General features: G+C 35.9%; 3 protein-coding genes across 3 annotated transcripts in view; 1 reads left to right on the top strand and 2 right to left on the bottom strand.

The window, feature by feature from the left end:
- Positions 1–248: 248 nt before the first annotated feature.
- LOC144444604 (hydroxyacid-oxoacid transhydrogenase, mitochondrial-like) lies at positions 249–12,499 on the bottom strand. Its single transcript, XM_078134087.1, has 14 exons — positions 12,425–12,499; positions 10,715–10,847; positions 10,429–10,482; positions 9,668–9,718; positions 8,650–8,753; positions 6,999–7,195; positions 6,320–6,397; positions 5,812–5,917; positions 5,317–5,469; positions 4,602–4,700; positions 4,074–4,152; positions 3,191–3,287; positions 1,845–2,002; positions 249–1,276 (listed from the first exon to the last, which is right to left on the bottom strand). Exons 1-14 carry the CDS (start codon positions 12,481–12,483, stop codon positions 1,193–1,195), a joined length of 1,452 nt encoding a protein of 483 aa, XP_077990213.1. The 5' UTR covers positions 12,484–12,499; the 3' UTR covers positions 249–1,192.
- Positions 12,500–13,773: 1,274 nt separating this feature from the next.
- On the bottom strand, positions 13,774–16,525 carry LOC144444812 (uncharacterized). Its single transcript, XM_078134352.1, has 3 exons — positions 16,482–16,525; positions 15,469–15,930; positions 13,774–14,294 (listed from the first exon to the last, which is right to left on the bottom strand). Exons 1-3 carry the CDS (start codon positions 16,522–16,524, stop codon positions 13,801–13,803), a joined length of 999 nt encoding a protein of 332 aa, XP_077990478.1. The 5' UTR covers position 16,525; the 3' UTR covers positions 13,774–13,800.
- Positions 16,526–16,640: 115 nt separating this feature from the next.
- The window catches only part of LOC144445115 (ketohexokinase-like), a 13,330-nt gene continuing 10,152 nt past the window's right edge, over positions 16,641–19,818 (top strand). The window contains exons 1-3 of the mRNA XM_078134668.1: positions 16,641–16,732; positions 17,204–17,320; positions 18,167–18,301. Of these exons, the coding sequence (XP_077990794.1) occupies positions 16,641–16,732; positions 17,204–17,320; positions 18,167–18,301 (344 nt within the window). The remainder of the gene's footprint in view (positions 16,733–17,203; positions 17,321–18,166; positions 18,302–19,818) is intronic.

The raw sequence follows: 19,818 nt of genomic DNA, 5'->3' as shown, positions 1-19,818 counted from the left end.
AGGGTACAAGATAAATGCCATCCTGGCAATACACGCCTCCTACGTCGGCGTGTATTTACCCGGACGGCATTTATTACATACACACACATACACACATATGTATGTATGTATGTATGTATGTACATACATACACACTCATATTGAAATATTATAAAGACAATTTGTGACATATATTTAAATTTATTGTGTACATGATTAGTATAATTTTATAAAATAGACATACCATAATTATAGAATACTTGATTCCAACTAAAAAGCAACTTGTTAGTAGCAGCATGATCTCTTCACAAATACATTCACTGGCATAAAGTACTCTTAATGTGGAGATAAAGATCATATCCTTACATTGTTGAGAAGTACATATATCATTAGTCAGCAAGATTAGTGCCATGCTATCTTGCCATGATAAATTTGAGAATGTGTTACATTACCAGGTATACACGTCTTTTCTACATGTAGTTTATTGCCATGGTAACATGTCATGAGATTTTCCACTAGAGTTATACAAATTCTATTCGACCAACTGTTTCATGTTAAACTGGCTCTGTCTGACCCTCCATCTGTGTATGGTTTAATAAAACCACACAGAAACCAAACGTAAAAACTGCACATGTTACACATTAAGATAACAAGATCGCAATGTATTGTTACATTTTGTCAAAATGAAATAAACCATTTAAAACATACTGCAACTGAACACACACACATTGGCACATACAATGTTTTGATGTCTACATGGTGGCATATAAGTTCATTTAACGTGTTGCAATGTTGCAAGAAACTGTATTCATTCAATCTTGCTGAAAATGAAATGTAGCAAGAAACTGTATTCATTCAATCTTGCCATCTTAAGGTATCATGAGCAGTTTCGAACTGCTTTCTGCATGGTTGTATCGAACAGAGCAAGTGAACGGTAAAATGAAACGGGCAGTATATATTACCTTATCATATTGGAGAAAAGACCACATTTACTCTGTCGATTCAAATATAATGAAGATTACAATTTGGAAGACGGTCACAGTGATTTTAATATCCTTTTTATCTCTGCTGTGAGATTGATTAAATGTAGTTAAAATAGCAAATTTTTGGAACATGTAAATGTTCTGTATAGTACTATTTAAGGTAATTGATCCTTTACACCATATACTACTGTTACAACCCATAGATGATTAGTAACATCAATGTTGAATTCTTAGTAAATCTTCATGGACTTCTCAAACATAGATGCTAAGTCTTCTTCACTCTGAGGTCTGGGTGCTAGCTTGGTAACACGGTGCTGGTAAATAAACATAACACATACATTTAGATCATGAATTAAACATTTTGTTAATTGACGTTTACCCAAGTACCTAGACTGACAGATCAGCCACTGTGGGCACGATCTAATCTCCCTTTCCCCAGACAGGTTGACCGATGAAATCGTAACAGTCTACTACGTACTCATAGGTATAGTATGAACAGCGGTGATACTTAACAAACAAATATACATAATTTGGATGTAACATGCAAAACTATGTACCATTATTTGAGTGTGTAATCCAAATGTATATCATGACAGTAGATCTTATGACAGCGGTATTGATTAATCGTAATATATTTAGCTAGTAACCTATGATAGCTACAAACTTGAGCTAGAGGTTCTATTTACCACTGTAATAACAATCTTGGATCGCTACAAACCTATGTACCTGTTTTGCTGAACTTGTAGTTACTTGTGTACAAACAAAAGCCATCCCATCTCTCACCACCACCCCCCACCCCCACCACCACCACCACCACCCCAAGTTGAGAGAGAGGATTTACCAGTAAACATAAATAGCTGTCAGTCTAAGTTAGCTACAAACCTGTGGTAGAGTTCCTTTAACCAATGCTGGGATATCATCATTGGTAAATCCAAATTCATTTAATCCATCATCAACTCCTAAATCTTGCATAAAGACTCTGAGTGTGTCAGCTAACAATAAACCTGCATCCTCTCTCTTCACATTGGTAGTATCAGCACCTTGACGATGAAAACATAAATATATAGATTTATGAGCAATAAACCAAAGATAAATCAGTTCTCAATATGAAATATTTTTTAATACCAAAGGGCTGAATTAGCAAAGGTGAACGATTAGTTGCTGTAGGACATTTCAAAAACTAATAGCACTGTACTGCTGCTGGCAAAACACCCACTGTAGGTAGGTTATAGCCACTTCCATTTTCCAGTTGTGATTGCTTGCATTTGCAACAGCATGTAATCTACTGAAAGTACTTCTAAGTTCCTGTCTTCAAAATATATGTAACTTATAACATGTAGAGATATGTTTGTTGCACTCAGAGTTTAAAAATGAAATAATTTTGAGCAATATTGCAATGACGGGTCAGATGGTTAACTTAGTCTTTCAAAAGTACTTTCACTGGATTGTGTGCCATGGCATGCACTATCATGAATGGAATTGATTACAACTGCAAAACAGATGGGACTGCAACCTACCTAGAGTGATAAGTGACTGCAACCTACCTAGAGTGAGAAGGGACTGCAACCTACCTAGAGTGAGAAGGAACTGCAACCTACCTAGAGTGAGAAGTGACTGTAACCTACCTAGAGTGAGAAGGGACTGCAACATACCTAGAGTGAGAAGTGACTGTAACCTACCTAGAGTGAGAAGGGACTGCAACATACCTAGAGTGAGAAGGGACTGTAACATACCTAGAGTGAGAAGGGACTGCAACATACCTAGAGTGAGAAGGGACTGCAACCTACCTAGAGTGAGAAGGGACTGCAATCTACCTAGAGTGAGAAGGGACTGCAACCTACCTAGAGTGAGAAGGGACTGCAATCTACCTAGAGTGATAAGTGACTGCAACCTACCCAGAGTGAGAAGGGACTGCAACCTACCTAGAGTGAGAAGGGACTGCAACCTACCTAGAGTGAGAAGGGACTGCAACCTACCTAGAGTGATAAGTGACTGCAACCTACCCAGAGTGAGAAGGGACTGCAACCTACCTAGAGTGAGAAGTGACTGCAACTTACCCAGAGTGAGAAGGGACTGCAACCTACCTAGAGTGAGAAGTGACTGCAACCTACCTAGAGTGAGAAGGGACTGCAACCTACCTAGAGTGAGAAGTGACTGCAACCTACCCAGAGTGAGTGTATGCCAGTGACAAAACATTTTGAAACAGCCCTATTTATAGGTGAACTAACCTAAGAGTCCTGCAGCCTCTATATGTCTTTCTGGACACATTGGTGCAGTGAACTGGAAAACAGCAGGAGCTGTCATCACCACAGACAAACCATGGGGCTGAAACAAATTTAGAAGAATCTCCATGTTAACAATTTAATCTTTTTTGGCAAAATAAATTCAGAAATTTGTTAATGGTTACCAATTGTGCACCATTAAAGTGCCCTACACCAGAAGGAAACTGGAGTACCCAGGGAAAACCTGAATTGTTCAGTCAAACTAGGCATCACCTTTCTTACACACAGGACTAGATAATTTTTAATCAAACCAAGTCAGTGCTAGGCAGGTTTGAACCCAGACTACAGTGGTACGTGGCACACAAGCTATTAAACTGCTTGGTCACCAACAACCTGTATTGTTATCACAGAGATCTACAAGTGGAGATAAAGATTACTCACTACCCAGATAGCAATGTGTGACTTATAAGTGTAAACACTATCCCTATACAAGGAATTAATTACTTGCACAATTATAATATTATCTAGTCAGAGTATGGAGTAACTGAGTTTTTACTTCTTTTTTAAAAAAATTTCCATGAATCTCAGAGATCCTTTTTGAAAATTGTAAATGAAATCTAGTTGCAGTAAAATAAAGAAAATGAGAATGACCACAAAGATATATACTAAGGAGTATAATTGACTTTTGATTCCATTACACAGCAGAAATAAACTGTCGTCATATAGAATAGACCCTAACTTCACCTGTGGACATAGCATATTGATTTGCAGACACCTACTTGCTTTTAAGTTATTGGCAAAAGTGAGTTACTTTAAACTCGACTTTCATATTCTTTAGTTCATTTCAATTTTCTCCACTATACTATACTAAGTGTATTCTAATACTTACAACAATAGCATGGTTGACATCATAGTCCTTAGCTTTGTATTTCTTGACTAAACCAGATATGGGATATGACATGCCGTGACTACAGAACAAAAATATAAATTTATTAATATCAGGTACATTATTTCACTAAACCAGATATGGGATATGACATGCCATGACTAAAGAACAGGAGTATAAATTTATTAATATCAGGTACATTATTTCACTAAACCAGATATGGGATATGACATGCCATGACTAAAGAACAGAACATAAATTTATACATGATAGTTGGTAGATTTCATCAAACCAGATATGGGATATACTGTGGCTATAGAACAAGAATATAAATTTATACACGATACATTTTAATTAATACTCATTTGTTTTCATATCTTAAAAGGACACAGTCTATAATGTATGTTATAGTCATTTATGGTTTATTCTGGTTTATGCTGAAACTCTTTTCCATTACAATTTCCATTGTGTAATTAAATAACATTAGAGATGAAATATTGGTCAAATGTAGTTACGTTAATAAATACTTACCAGAGATGTACACCTGCATTACCAAAGCCAACACCAGCAAACACACTGGCCAGGTGCATCATGGATCTAGCTTCAAAGTCTTCACGGTCAAATACAGCTCTGTGGTGAAGTTAGTGAGAAGAGTCAGAATATAAAACACTTCATACTTTCCTCTATGTCTGTATCTCACCAGTAACTTGTATATATTGTTCTGTTGTACCACAGACAAGTATTTTCTTAATTGTCTGTGGTTGTACATATATGTTTGGTTCTCGAAATTACCAAACTGTCAAACTGCCTTAACACTGTATGTGGATGTGGAACATAACATATACTTGTGGAGTCATGATGGTCGAAGTGTTAGCGTGGCCAACTTGGAATCTGTTGGTTGTTGGTTTAAGCCTCGCCATTGCTGTTTATTTCTGAATGGCTAAAGTCCTTAGGCAAGATTTGAACCTTGAGTTGTTCCAATCAACCTATCTGTGTAATTGGGGACCTGGTAGGACAGAGGACTTTAATTCTTGATGGCTGCAGCAGTGGGAAATGAAAATGTCTCTATTTCCTGGAGTTCTGTTCTCCTTTAAAAAGGGTGGTTGTGCTATTATTGGCCTACACCAGAAGTAGGAACTGTAAAATACTTTGCGAACAGTTGGTTGGAAAGGGCTTATGTAGAATTCAAAGTCACATTATGTTCAGGGTTTATTAAGATAGATCTGAATTGAGTATTTGTACATACCTTTTCATGAACTTTTTAACAATCTTGAGTGCATCCAGTGCCCAGATATCACTGATAGGATTACTACCTTGGTAGGCTGGTCTTTCTATTGGGTTACTAGGTCTAGGGGTTCTCTCATTAAATGGAATGGCTGTATAGGATTCTAATGCATGGCTTTAAAAGAAGAATACCAAGAACCTGATCTCAGTTTTGTATACAAAAATCACAAATCCTTATCTAGTTACTGAACTTTACAAAATAAACGTTGTGTACACAGAAATCACAAAAATAAAGACAATAGATCAAAAATCCAAAATTGCCTTAATTTACATGTATGTCTGGTTTATGGACTTTGATTAGTTCCAAGGGAACTATTTCCATGGCCCTCTGCACCAAAATTTTTTTCGGTTACTTTTAAGTTTGTACATTTTGTTTTCTCTTTCCTCTGGTGGAATAAATTTGAATTCAATTCAGTTCAATATAAAATTTCATTGTTAACATAAAGACTACACTTACCAAAGGACATCAAAACCACTGTTGGCTGCTACTCTTTCCGGCATGTGTGTAGTGTGGAGTGGATCTACTATACCAAGTAATGGCCGAATACTTCTACTACCAATACCTACACAAATCAATAAATAATTCTTATCATAGTATATCAAAGTATAATTAGTAATTATACCATAGTCTGCCAAGTTATTGTCTTTGAACAGAAAATATGGATTATATACCCTGGTCGTCCTATGTCATGACAACCTGTGTCTACAATAGTTTTGCGGTGCTCAAAATATGAGTCAAAACTTCCCAAATCACCAGTAATTTTCATGATTTTTCATAAATTATGCTTGAAGAGGCATAATTATATTATCCTTTAATATTGTACTTCAGTTACAAAACATTTATTGTTACCCATAGTAATTTGTGCCATTACCTGTTTTAGCATGCAAAGATTCATAATTAAAGATAGCCAAAACCCCTTTCCAAACTTCATCAAAATGTTACACAAAGTGATTTGTATGATTACCTGTTTTAGCATGCAAAGGTTCATAATCAAAGATGGCTACTCCAGTTGTTTCACTACCAGTACCAGCTGTAGTTGGAACTGAAAAATCAAAAGAAGACAACTACAGATACTTCCAAATCCTATTATTGAGCAAAGCATATGGTTCCATGATATATATCTGAGGGACATATGAGAAATTATGGCCACAAAAATGCTGATCAATGGTTCACACGGCCATTTGTTAAAAATTTCTTAAGATGAAGTAAAGTTCTTGCAATTGTGCAGCTCATTGCCAGCTTTACTCATTAGCATACCCTAAGAGCTGAGGACTACACTGTATGGAATGGAAGAAAATTACAATAAATAATACATTTAGAACCAATACATGTATTCATTATTTGGTAGAAAATGGTAATAACGAGTTGTCTTCTACAAAGTTACTGTATTGATAAAGGGTGTATGTACAATAAGACACATTCACAGATTCTAAGAGCTGAGTTGCCCTGACACTTACCAGCTATGAGGTTTGACAGACCCCCTGACACTTACCAGCTATAAGAGGCTAATAACAGACCCCTGACACTTACCAGCTATAAGAGGCTAATAACAGACTCCCTGACACTTACCAGCTATAAGAGGTTTAACAGATCCCCTGACACTTACCAGCTATAAGAGATTTGACAGACCCCCTGACACTTACCAGCTATAAGAGGCTTAACAGATCCTCTGACGGGCAATCCTTTGCCTACAGGGGCATTGACATAGTCCAGGAATTCAGCCTCTGGGTTACATGAATACAGATTAGCAGCTTTAGCTGTATCTATCACAGACCCACCACCAACTGCTAGAAAGGCGTCAAAGTTTCCCTTCTTGGCAAAATCAATGGCTGTCTTGAAACTGCATGATAAAAGATTTAGAGAACATTTGTTTAAGTGCTGAGTCAATGAGATATAATGGAGGCAGCTGGATGGAGGTACTAGTAGTAATTTCAGGGTACTTACATTTGACGGTATACCCTTCCCGGCCCAGTGTTTTTGTCATAGGTGGTAAGTAGGTAAAATCTACCCAAGTCCCTATCATTTTACTAGAGTTCCCCACCAAATGATGGTACAATGTATTGAAAATTATACCAGTTTACCATATTCCCACTTTCTGTTACCGGAGTTCTCCAACCCTAGCAAAAGCACTGTACCCATGCTAACTCTAGACAGGGAGGAGGTTATACTCAGTAACAACAACAAATATACCATTGCCCTGAAAGCTTCTTTTCACTGACATCATAACTCTTTTTGAATATAAGTTTGGGGTTCTTGTGAATACATGTAGCCCTAGCTTTTACTGTATTTCATTTTATTCGCTTATAAGAGCACATTCAACTACATGGTGTCAAAGAGATGTTTTTATTGCAGTCAGAAGAATCAGTTAACATGACTGGAAACGTTTGGCTGGAAAATATTACATTTCAAAAGTAATTTCTTTATAATTCCTCTATACTGTCACTGGGCCAAGAAACTGAGGAAAATAACCCCATTTTTAAAGGTGTTTATCAAGTTTGCTTTTATGATTGGCAATGAAGCATTCTGTTTTTTGTGTACAAAAGATTGGAAGTATGTAAAGTCCAGTACATTCTCGTTACAATGACTTACGTCAATGAATTTCTTTGCGCCCAACACAAGAAAGTTTAATAGATTAGGTACATGGTGTTAATATTCAGTGATAGCTTGAGCACTTATAACACCATGATTCTCTACACTGTGTGAATAACGCCACATACATTGTATGATATAATGTCATAGTTCTATACACTGTAAAATAACGCCATAATTCAACCTACACCCTATGTAAACATACATCTTATTGAATGTTGACACGTCTGTCTCCTTTGAAAATTAGGTCACACTGTGAAAGTGTCATTTCATGTACACCATATGTTATCTCATACAACACCACAATTAAATCAAGGATCAAGGGTAAGTTAGAGATCATCGTCTGCAATAAGTTGTGTAAGTATTAGTTAGACACTGCTCCTCTTACACAAGTTGTTTTTGTGACTGAAGTAGTTTCCTTGCATTTGACCCTTGATCAGTTCATTATGGTCTTAGCCTGTCATAGCTGATATGATAAAGTATGATAAGTAGGGCATTCTCTAATGTCAAATGTCCAAAATATACTAAGTGTCTTTGGTTTATTTCTGTATCATCTTCGAATTCAAACAACATGAGTGAAACTGTGACATTATCAGAATGTAAAAGTACAGAATTAGGTCAATCAAATAGTTCTTACAGAATTCCTCTGATACAAATACTTGGAAGGTTCTAGGGCTACTTGTCTGATTTGCATCCTTTTCTTACCTTGTATCTGTTGGTTCTATTCTTACATCGTCAAAGACACTAAACTTCACATGATGTTTCTCCAATGATTCTACAGCAGCCTTGACTGGAGGAAGCCCTGCTAACTGTGGGTAAAATTGTACAACTAAGTCTTACTACACTGTTAATGCAAGGTTGTGTTTAGTAGAGGGAGATCCAAATAAATTACAGTTAAAGTCTTCATTCCATCTTGCTAATTCCAAATATTCTGAATTTTTAAGACAAATATGGTCACCATTTGGTTGTTTTAACAATGGCCATGAAATAAAGTTATGTACATAATTGGATTACAGTATCTGACAGTTGTGCAAGGGTTGGTGAAGACCAGTCCATGCATGTCAGAGTGTACATGTCAGAGTGTACATGGACACTTCGAACATATTGAGTCATTTCACCTTGAACATAGAGGCCAAGGTCAAAGTTCAAGGTCTCATTAGAAAGATCATCATGAATATCATGGGTGGAGACACTCAACTCATCTATTAAGCTTCCAGAGTTAATGAGCAAAATTTAGGATAAATACGGCCAACAATAATCTTACATCAAACTGGTATTGTGTAATACTATTACAGAACCTCATGATGTGAGAGTGCAAGTGTAGCGTACTTGGGGTATTTGCATGGGTGCTTGCAGTGCTCTCTGCAGCAGTACTTTCAAGAGTGAAATGAAACATTGTAAGCACGAGTGCAAATACCTCCAAGTACCCACACTTGAACTCACATGGAATAGGGTTATTATTATTACATAATTATGTTTATCCAAAACAGCAAATTTTAGTAAAAATTGTACTGTGTGATCACGCACTTTCATGTGCAATGAACGACTGCTCTCTCATTTGCATATAATTTGCATGCAGGTATTCAATAATGTTTGCAGTATTGCACTGAGTGCTAATACCACAAGTATGCACATGCACCATAGCAAGTAATTACTGGTCTGGTACACAATAAACAGATGTGTCAAAACATTTTATATCATTCTTTTACCATCCGTTACTAACCTTTTTATCTGTAACCAAGCAGACATTCTTTGAAGCAAGATTTTGAAAATCCTGGAACAGCAAGAGTGAAACAAAAACTTGGTGATCAATTAAATAATATTTTCAACTCAAGTGTTGAACAAGCTGGACAAATACAGGCAACTATTTTCACTTTTTTTTCTCACTAGCATCCTGTGAGTTTACAACTTTTGTTATAATTGACTTAAATTTTAACGAGTACAGAATAGTAATGAGAATACACAATAATGAACTTCTGACATCACTATCTAATTTTACATTTTTTACTGCATTCACAAACAAGCGACCTTTCGGTCAGAATAGCTCCGCTGTTTTTTTTTAATTTAATTTTTTATTTTGGTAACATGTAAAAGTGGTTCAGTTCTTCAGCTCTTCACTATGCAGTTTTGTTTTAGCGATGCAATAAAGTGATTAGTGGTTTCATATGATGTCTCACTATAAAACACTTTTTACACAGAAAGTTGGTAATGTATTGTACTTTTATACCATAGTCACCATTTTATAACAAAAATCTACTTTCGCTGACAGCGGAGCTAAAAAGAGATAGGGATATGCAAGTGAATTGATGTAATATTCAATTTAACTGTAGCTTATGTGACTTTTATTTTTTTTGTAATACATTTGTATATCAATATTTTTTTTTGTATGTGAGCCAAACAAATATAATTATTGCAAGATTTATTACTCATCAACAGTCAGAATTGTATTGTAAAATGATACACTTTTTCAGTAAAATTTCCTACCATGCCAACTTCTTGGGTAACTCCCTTCCCATATCGGATATTACTGCATGCCATCTGTATAAAGGTAACAACAAAGGTAAATCTTGTTATACCAGATTTCAGAGAAATGTCAAGTTCATGTTGTGATTTAGACTAAATTATAAGGTATCTTTGCTGTGGGCCATTGCATGATGGGAGTCTGCAGGAAAAATTATTCATGGTTGAACAATGAATATGCATGACTCCTAAGTGTTTATTCTCTACAGTGTAAAACATATCTAGAAAATTCATTGTCAAATGTCCTCACCTCAAAAGCATACTCCTTTGGTGGAACAGCTTCACTGGAACATTTCTTCATATGGTGTATGGTGGACTGTGTTACTGCAGCACCAAGGTAACCACCGTGGTTGAAAGCTTGGGAGTGAGCTGGACACCGACATCTTGTACAGAACAAGATAATGATATACATTTGTATAATATCAAAATAAATTACTTATAATTTCTATAAAAGAGGAGGACTTTGCCAGATTTGGACTTGCTCTATAATACATTCTGGGAGATTTTGAAATCCCCCGAAAAGATTAAATGAGTAAAGTGGAGGTATTTCTATAAAACTGAAGTAACATGGTTGAAAATGGTATTATTCAATTTATGCATTAGAATACCTGTAGACTTCAAGAACTATTAAACACTACAACACAATTTCAGACATTCCAACTGCAATTTTGATTTTTTTACATTTTCGCTTGTCCTAGGAAACATGAAAATTTTAAAAAAAAATCAAAATGTCTGGATAGCTAATATAGTGTATTAGTGTTAGTCCTTCAAGTCTACAAGAAGGCTATTTATGCATTAGTTATTTGTATAAAATGGAGATAAACTTTTACTGTACATGGTCTTCTAATATTTGGTCTACTATGTGTCATAGAGTATCAGTACTTCACATTGGCAACCGATTTATATAATAGAATTCTTACATAAACTTTAGAAAAAGTTCAAATAATTTATGTCAATATTGTATAAAGTGCAAATAATGCATTGTCATGCAATGATTTACTACAAGTCAGTAGTGACAGTAAGTATAAGCTCTCACAACATATTTGACTCGGTAACTACTCTGCACAGTCCGTCAAACACTATACTAAGAATGACATTTACAATATGAAATAGTGTAAACTATGCCATGTGAATTGTACACGTCTTTACTCATTTACATTTAGCGGCTGTAAGTTATGATTGGTGATGATCAATCATAATGAAATACACTGTCCGATGTAGCAGTTACAACTTACTCTGTTTGTTTACATTAATTTCAACCCAAAAATTTCTGCTCATTTTCATTTAGGTTATTTGTTACCAAAGTGTGCAACATTACGCAATGACGGCAACAATGAAGTATGTCACTTCGTTATCTTTCCAGATCACTAACTTGCATCATATTTAATTCATGCAACGTGCGTGCCTCATCTCTAAGTTATAATTTGGTTTGAATCACAGGCACTCGAATCAATGTGTATGATTTAAAAAAAAAATATGTATGTAAATAAGACTTGTAAATAAGTCTTATTTATATACAAATTACAATACATTTTTACATTGATTCGAGTACCTGTGGTTTGAATAATGTAAGAAGTGGGCGTGATCTGGCGAACTTTGCTTCACGTGTTACAAAAGTTAAGTCCTTGTTCACAAGTTTCTGCGGACTTGCAAAACTTTTATAAAGCGTGATGCATAAAGGAATGAAAACTAAAGATCGCATGATATGTCATGCAACAAGTAACTACCAGATATTATAATGATGTTTACGCAACCTGGAGGCCTACGACCTGGCCCTCTCAAGTTGTTTACTTTACTGGACTGTTACGTGTGCAGCTGATCAGCAATCATGTTCGGAGCCACAGTGTAAAAAAAAGTGTTATCGCAAAGGCGCAATACGATCAATCGGCTAATAGCTATCGTAATAAATGCACAGAATTGTATACATTTTGTTAATACACTTTGATCATAAATTACTCACGATGCACCGGTGACAGATCGTAACAAATGCACGACACCTTCTCTTGCAGCAGAAGCCATGTTGACCCTTGAACTGATTACAGAACCAATGAGATGACAGTCGCAATATTCGTACACACCTGGTTATCAAAATGAATATTTCATTGCCCAATTTGTGTATTCATCACGACAATAATCCAATAACTCTGAATACTTAAAGTGGCAGAGATTAATCAAATTTAGAATAATGTTTGCCCTTCCATTTATGTGTTTCATTGTGGTCTGTAAATCATGGAACAGTTTTCGTGTTGTTAGTGCGCCCTCTTTATTTCTGACATTCAATCGTTTGTTTTTCTCGTTAGGGACCGATGCAGAGTTGTTGACGAGTCGACTGTGACGATTGCATCAGCTCAAAAGAAAAAATGTTTGAGTGCGCTCCACGGGCGGGCTGTCGTTTTTACAGCTGACTTCGATTCCTGCACTCAATTTTGAACCGTCATGGGTGCAATATGGAAGTGGGCTGAGGTGGGGGAGGGATTTTATTCTCTTATTTAAATTTCATTATGAATTTAGTGGTCTGAGATTACGATCAGCTGTTCTGACTTCTACCACAGTGCCATTTGCATTGTAATTATGCTGATGTCACCAAATGCCCCTATCTGCCTATTGTTTCTACAAAATTGACCTGTAAGGCAGAACAAAGACCCTGTGGAGGGCCTATGGACAGAAACAATAGATAAATGCTCTTGGTGACATCAGCATAGGTCATTTATGTACCAATCCCTCTCCTACAGCATAGTTTTAAGATATCTACAACTTGGTCACAATTTTCAAAACAAAGAATGATTTTGGACGAGGTCATAAGTCAAATATGGATGCAACAAATATGACTTATATAAAAGAGAGGATTCCTTGACAGGTTTATAGAGGTCTATTATACTTTTCAACATGCCAACCTTTGCCCACACTCTGACTACATAAGTTTATGTTCAAATTTGGATATCCCTATTGTCCAGAATTGTTTTATTTGAAATTAAAATGTTTTGCACTTCTTTCGTTGGTTTGTGATTGACTGATGGCAATACTCTTGTGTGTGTAAACTTAGCATACATTTCAGTTCAGGTGAGATTTGGTATCTCAGGTGAGGATAATCCGAGATAAAAAAAAAGGTGCTAAAATAATTTTATGAACATTTATAAACAGTAGATGAAAGAGTACATTGAGCTCCGATTACTGCCTTGCTCCATGGTGATGGGCACATCAAAGTGTGAGGACATATTTTGACATGAATTATTGAAATAAAAATCAACAGAGAAACACAAATAGATACTGACACAATCTTAGTCTAAAATTTATTTCAATCACATAAAATATTGATAACTTCTGAATAATTCTCTATCATGACTTTGTTTTGAATATTTTTGACAGAAGATCAGATGATCCCTTTTCGCCAACTTTTTCTTGTTTCTGTTTCTTGAAATCTTCATCAGTTTGTCTTTGTTTGTATTTCTTTCCAAATATTCTCATTTCCTTCCCTTTCTTGCGTTTCTTTTCCTCAATTTTTTCCAACATTTTCTTTTTCTCTATAGTTTGCAAATAAAACGATGTTTCTTTTCTGGCTTGTGATATTTCAGTTCTCAGTCTCTGACCATGCACAGCTCGTTCATATGCCAGTTTTTCATTAAGATGTGTCCATTTAAATCGATGAAGGTATTTGATATTCCACAAATCGTAATAATAGCGACTCCGCTTCTTACCACCTATGGCAGTATTGTTCAATGTCCAAGCAACTCGTTTTGCGATCTTCTTGTCTGTAAATTCTACCCAACCTTCTTCAAATGATTTGGAGGAGTTCAGACCTTTTTTCTTTCTTTCTTTCCGTTTGTAATTCTCTACAGAGATGAAAGTATGGAAATAATGCATTATTAGTTACAGATAGAGATTTCATAAACAAGAATTTAAATCTACAATAGGGACAATAGTGGGCCTGTAACAAGAGAGTGTGTGTGTGTGTGTGTGTGTGTGTTTGTGTTTGCGTCTGTCTGTGTGTTTGTGTTTGTGTCTGTGTCTGTGTCTGTGTCTGTGTGTGTCTGTGTCTGTGTGTGTGTCAGTCAGGGGAGGGGTGGATTTCACTAATGTTATAACCTTCTTCAGGTCAAGTTCATGTAATGGCTAGTGGCAGGATTAGATATAAATTATTCATCATTAGGTGCAGTTAGGTATACTTTTCACACAATTTCTATAAATTCTGATCATGTGATCACGGAAACTATCAAGACACAGCATTGAATTCCTTTCAGATTCATTCATAATTAAAGCTTGGCTTTCTACATGTTATGACTGTATAAGAAGGAATGGTAGTGCATCTCCATTGAGCTCTTTACAGTGACATTATTGATATTAAATGGAACACCACTCCAGGTAATGAAAGGATTTTCAGAAACTTTGGATTCTGGAGGGCCATTTCATGATTTCACACCACATAATTTTGTTTAGTAGCATAAACAACATCAAATTGAAACTCTTCTAAAGTTCTATTGTTCTTCTTTCAGTCTTAGCAGATGTACATAATTATTGAATAGCTGCACACTGAATATTCATGACCTGGCCCTTCTACCTGTAAATTGAAATCATGAGACTGAGAAAGTCAGAGGACCTTAAGAGATTTAAGGAAATGAAATGAAAAGCAGTAAACATACACCCAGCTACAGTCCCACCCCTAGCCCCATCCTCATTCCCAAATTAATTTAGCAACCTAAATTTACACATATATAGTAGACATCTGACATTGGGTCCCGGTCTCTCGTCTGATTAAAATATCATTGATGACTGAATGATGCTGCAGTCACATTCATCATAGCAGTGGACAGGCTACCTGGGAGGAGAACTGATGTAGGAAACTTTGTACATTCCTGATACTCTGTTACGTGACTACTAAAACATTGAAAGACAAAGACACTGAGCTACAACTAAATAAGTTATCATCATTAGATAACGTTTATTTGATAATAGTATATTAAATGGCCTAATTATTGTTATACTACACTTGGTCACTGACTGTCTTACCTTCTGGTTGCAGATACAATCTTCCAATTTCACCGTATTGGCCAAATATGGTTCTAATTCTTTTGGGTTTCATGAAAGGTGGAATTCTACTCAAGTAGATTATTCCAGGAGTTGTATCTTTCTTTTTATCATCTACATCATCATCTTTGTAATTAGCAAACTTTCCTCCCATAGTTTTGTTGTCATCGATGTCCTCTTCTTCATCATCATCACCATCATCATCATCATCGCTGTCATCATCATCGTCATTATCATTATTATTATCAACATGATCATTGTTGTCATCATCATCATCATCATCATCATCATCATCACCATCGTCGTCGTCATCATCATCATCATCATCATCATCATCATCGTCACCTTCTTCTTTGTCAGCAATCTTAGGATCATGTTTGAACATACTTGTCTTTACTTTCTTCATTGTTGGTTCCTCAATATCTTCATCAGTATCCTCTATGGCTGTAACATACAGAGAAAAGCTATCATTGAACACTATAATTATTCATGTTCACATCAACATTTTGAAATAATACATAGATGTGCTTTATCTAGTTTTCACATCACGAACTAGTCCTGCTTGCAGACGGAGTAAGTTGGAACTCGATTCTGATAATATCCCCCTTCCGCCGTCCGCGATATCACGGGACATTGACATTGTCAGGGTCGAGTTCCGTAAACCGTCTGCAATCAGTACTAACGTCGTATCTGTACATACACTGTAGATATCATTCAGACTTTCAAATACTTTCTAATCTGGTTAAAATCCAATATTTAGATCTGCGAGTTATTCACTTCGATCTCATTACCTTCATTTATAGTGCTTGTTTTCATCATGATTCATGATACCGATCGCATTTAATCATGCGATAATCTATCCTTTTAGTTTCCGTGAATGATATTACTTCCAAATGATTTTTATCAATTAATCTACTGCAGCTGCATACTGTACTTTACTTCAGAAGGACTTCTTACTCCAAGAGTATCACACACACAAATACAGCAATTCTTACCAAAAGTGTCTTCGGACACATGTTTCCGCCTGGTCGCAGCCATCTTTTTTTCCCGACTACTGATGCATGATGGGATATTGTCACCTGTTTTCTTTATCGTTTTCTTTAGTGGTCGACCTTTGAGCAGCTGACATTTGATAAGTGTTTTCTAGTATCAAGATGAACCAAAAGAAGATTTTACAAGTTGGGTTAACTTGCCTAGATATCCTTAATGTCCTTGAGCACTACCCCCTGGAAGACACTGATTCACGGTAGGTTTTGGGGAGTCTTCAGTACAAGGGGAGGGGGGGAGGGGTCATTATTACAAAACAATTATGAGGGAGGGCCATAATTTTTTTTAAATAAGAGAGGGTCATGTTTTCCTTTGACCCATTGCATTATCTAAGAATTTGTTATTTTGACATATCCCACCATATCCCACTGTTGTACATCACTGCCACCATTGTTCTATAATAATCACAACAATCAAATCTATTCTGTTCTGTAATAATCACAATCAATCAAATCTCTGCATGGACAGCATTTTAACTCACAGTTTTTAAATATTTGGATGGGGAAGGGTTTGCTTTTGAGAACAGAAATTGAGGGAGAGCCTTTTTACAAAACTGAATCATTGTTAGTTGACTATATGATATTGATTAAACAATCAAGACTGAGTGAGTGTGCATAACTTGTTAATAATTGGCCATTGGTGCATAAATGATTTCTCATTCTGTCAACAGATGTAAAGAACAGTACTGGCAGAGAGGAGGTAATGCTGGGAACACATCAGTTGTGTTGGCACAGCTTGGTGTTAATACTGAATACCTGGGAACCCTTGCTGAACACCAACTATCCCAGTAAGTTTAGCAGACTATAGAGGGCGCTATTACTGTGACACTACAATATATGACAATGCATGTTCATGTTCACTGAATTATCATTCAAACATATATATTGTTATGATTATTTATTTGTCTGTATCCCTCTTCCAAAAATCTTATTGGCAGTGAATTTATCGTTTGATTTCAAACCATGTAAAAAAATATCTTAATCCTTGATTGTTCTTCCAGAATTTATACAAAGATTTGAACTTGAAAAATCCCACCGAGGTTTGAATTAAACCAGCCAAAGATGCAGGCTGTCTTTGTAGTCATTTATTTCTGTCAGAACAAACTGTACACAGTATTAATCTTTACGGCTGAGATATTGGTTTTGTAGGCCAAGGTTGTACAGCAGAAAGGCCTGTTTAGGAGGGCCTGTGAGCCGTTTGAGCTCTGCAAAACCCATATCTGGGCCATAAAGATTTATCATATACCCCATGTAGTGGCACAGAAACATCATTTGAATCACATAAATGGCAGTGAAATATTGTTTTATTCACAAAAACATAAAAATGGTGAAGAAATTAGTAAAGCCAAATCACTGAGCGAACGAATATCTATGATCACACCACTTGCCATATTTGGAGATTATTGCCTGGGTTTGATAAACATGCTCTCCATTGAATTGGACTGAAAGCGATACTGGGTATATGATAACAATGTAGATTGTCTAACGTAATGTGGAAGTTAGAATTGTTTAGAATTGTCAATTATTATTTTGACAGTTTATTGCCCCGTAATTTCAATGAAACTATTCATTTACAAGAGCTGTATGTATTTTATATCTATTTTTTGTTTCTAACACATTATTATTAAATACAGGTTTATAAAAGATGATCTCCACAAACATGGTGTAAAAACTGAACACTGTGTTTACCATAGCAACGCAAATGTTCCAACATCATGCATCCTGGTAAATTCCATAAATGGAAGTCGGACCATCGTACATGCAAATAAGTAAGTACATCTGAATTGGAGTGAGCCCTCAGTGGTGAATAATTTGTATTGCCAGACATTGATAGTTTGGAAACTACAGGATTCACAAGAATCATTCATAAGGTTGGGGCTGAGTTGTAATGCATATAGACTTAACTAAGAGAAGGGAGCCAGGAGTTATTAATACTTTTGTACTGCATCTGTGTTAGGGCATCCATAGAGAATTGTATGTTTCTCATTGTAACACCATAAAAATGATGTGTCATCATCAGTCGGTTGGTTAAAAAGTTGTTGTTTTTTAAAGTAAGTGTAAGAATACAGGGCTTGAAATTAACTTTTTTGTTTGGTAGTCATAGTGGGCTACTAATTTCAGAAAGTGGTAGCCCAAGGATGGTGCCCTATAGTCCTGCATTCCTGAACTGAAAACAGAGTTCCTCTATTAGAAATGTGTGTATTATTAAGATACTTTCATGTCCGTAAATCTTCCATCCTTTAAATCATCGCATAATCAGTAGTAGCCTGAGTGGGGTACCAGCTGCAAATTATGGTAGTCCTACGACAAGAATTGGTAGTCTGTGGACACATAACGTGTTAATTTTGAGCCTAGGAGTACAGAGTGATGATACTTTCAATTCATAATCATACTTTAGTACATGTAGTCAGAATGACTTTGAAATGAAATGATAATTTTCACACAGATACACAATCATGGAGTTACCATGTGACAATTAGTCTGGATGTCAGTGTGGTTTCTAACTAAACCACATCTGGTCAAAGTCCCTCAATCAGCACAAAAATTTGTTCATCCAATCAGTGAACACCAACTGCTAAAGTGACATGAACAGTGTATAAGTAGAATCCTGAGCTGACAAATATACCATATTTGGACATTACATAACTGTCCCAATAAACACTAACTTTATGAGGGACTGTGTTATTGGGTAGAGTTTTGTGACTGATTAAGGAAGACATGATTTTAATGGCTCTGTGGGTGGCTGTGGATGAATTTGAAATTGCATCTCGTGCATCTCAGGACTTCTAGAGTAACAACTTTGACTATACTGTGAGTGGAGGTGTAAATAATGGTAATGATACTGTATAGGAACTAGACTGAGTGGAGGTGTAGATGGTAACGATACTGTATAGGAACTAGACTGTGAGTGAAATCTACAGAAATTCCACAGAAAAATTATAATCCTTCTCTTCTAGCAGTTGAAGAGTAACCATGGCAACAGATAGATGATAAAAAGTTTCCCACATAGCTTTGATTTTCTCTATTTTAATTTCATGATTATGAATAATATATCTGTCCTAAAATCAATTTTGTGGCAAGTTATTGGTCATTTATACCATCCAAAAGGGAAGCTCATATAATGAATTTGTCTGTAAACGCTCTATATCAAAAGACTTACTGCATCAATTCAATTAAAAAGTTTTTGCACATTTTCCTTTAATAGCGAGAACTCATTAGGTTTAGGTCAACATCCTACGTATATTAATGAAGTGAGTCATTTGCATTATTAATTATTTTTGGTACT

Source organism: Glandiceps talaboti, chromosome 13, assembly GCF_964340395.1.
Source record: "Glandiceps talaboti chromosome 13, keGlaTala1.1, whole genome shotgun sequence".
In the NCBI taxonomy this organism is placed as follows: domain Eukaryota; kingdom Metazoa; phylum Hemichordata; class Enteropneusta; family Spengelidae; genus Glandiceps; species Glandiceps talaboti.
This window is presented reverse-complemented; position numbering and strand designations above follow the sequence as displayed.

Coding starts and splice junctions, on each gene's coding strand:
- LOC144444604 (XM_078134087.1), bottom strand. CDS start 12,483: ATGGCTTCTGCTGCAAGAGAAGGTGTCGTGCATTTGTTACGATCTGTC. Junction 9,719..10,428: donor TTACCCAAGAAGTTGGCATG/GTAGGAAATTTT, acceptor TTGCTGTTCCAG/GATTTTCAAAATCTTGCTTC. Junction 1,277..1,844: donor TTAAAGGAACTCTACCACAG/GTTTGTAGCTAA, acceptor TTTATTTACCAG/CACCGTGTTACCAAGCTAGC.
- LOC144444812 (XM_078134352.1), bottom strand. CDS start 16,524: ATGGCTGCGACCAGGCGGAAACATGTGTCCGAAGACACTTTTG. Junction 15,931..16,481: donor TGTGTCCGAAGACACTTTTG/GTAAGAATTGCT, acceptor TGTATGTTACAG/CCATAGAGGATACTGATGAA. Junction 14,295..15,468: donor ATTGTATCTGCAACCAGAAG/GTAAGACAGTCA, acceptor TCATCTCTGTAG/AGAATTACAAACGGAAAGAA.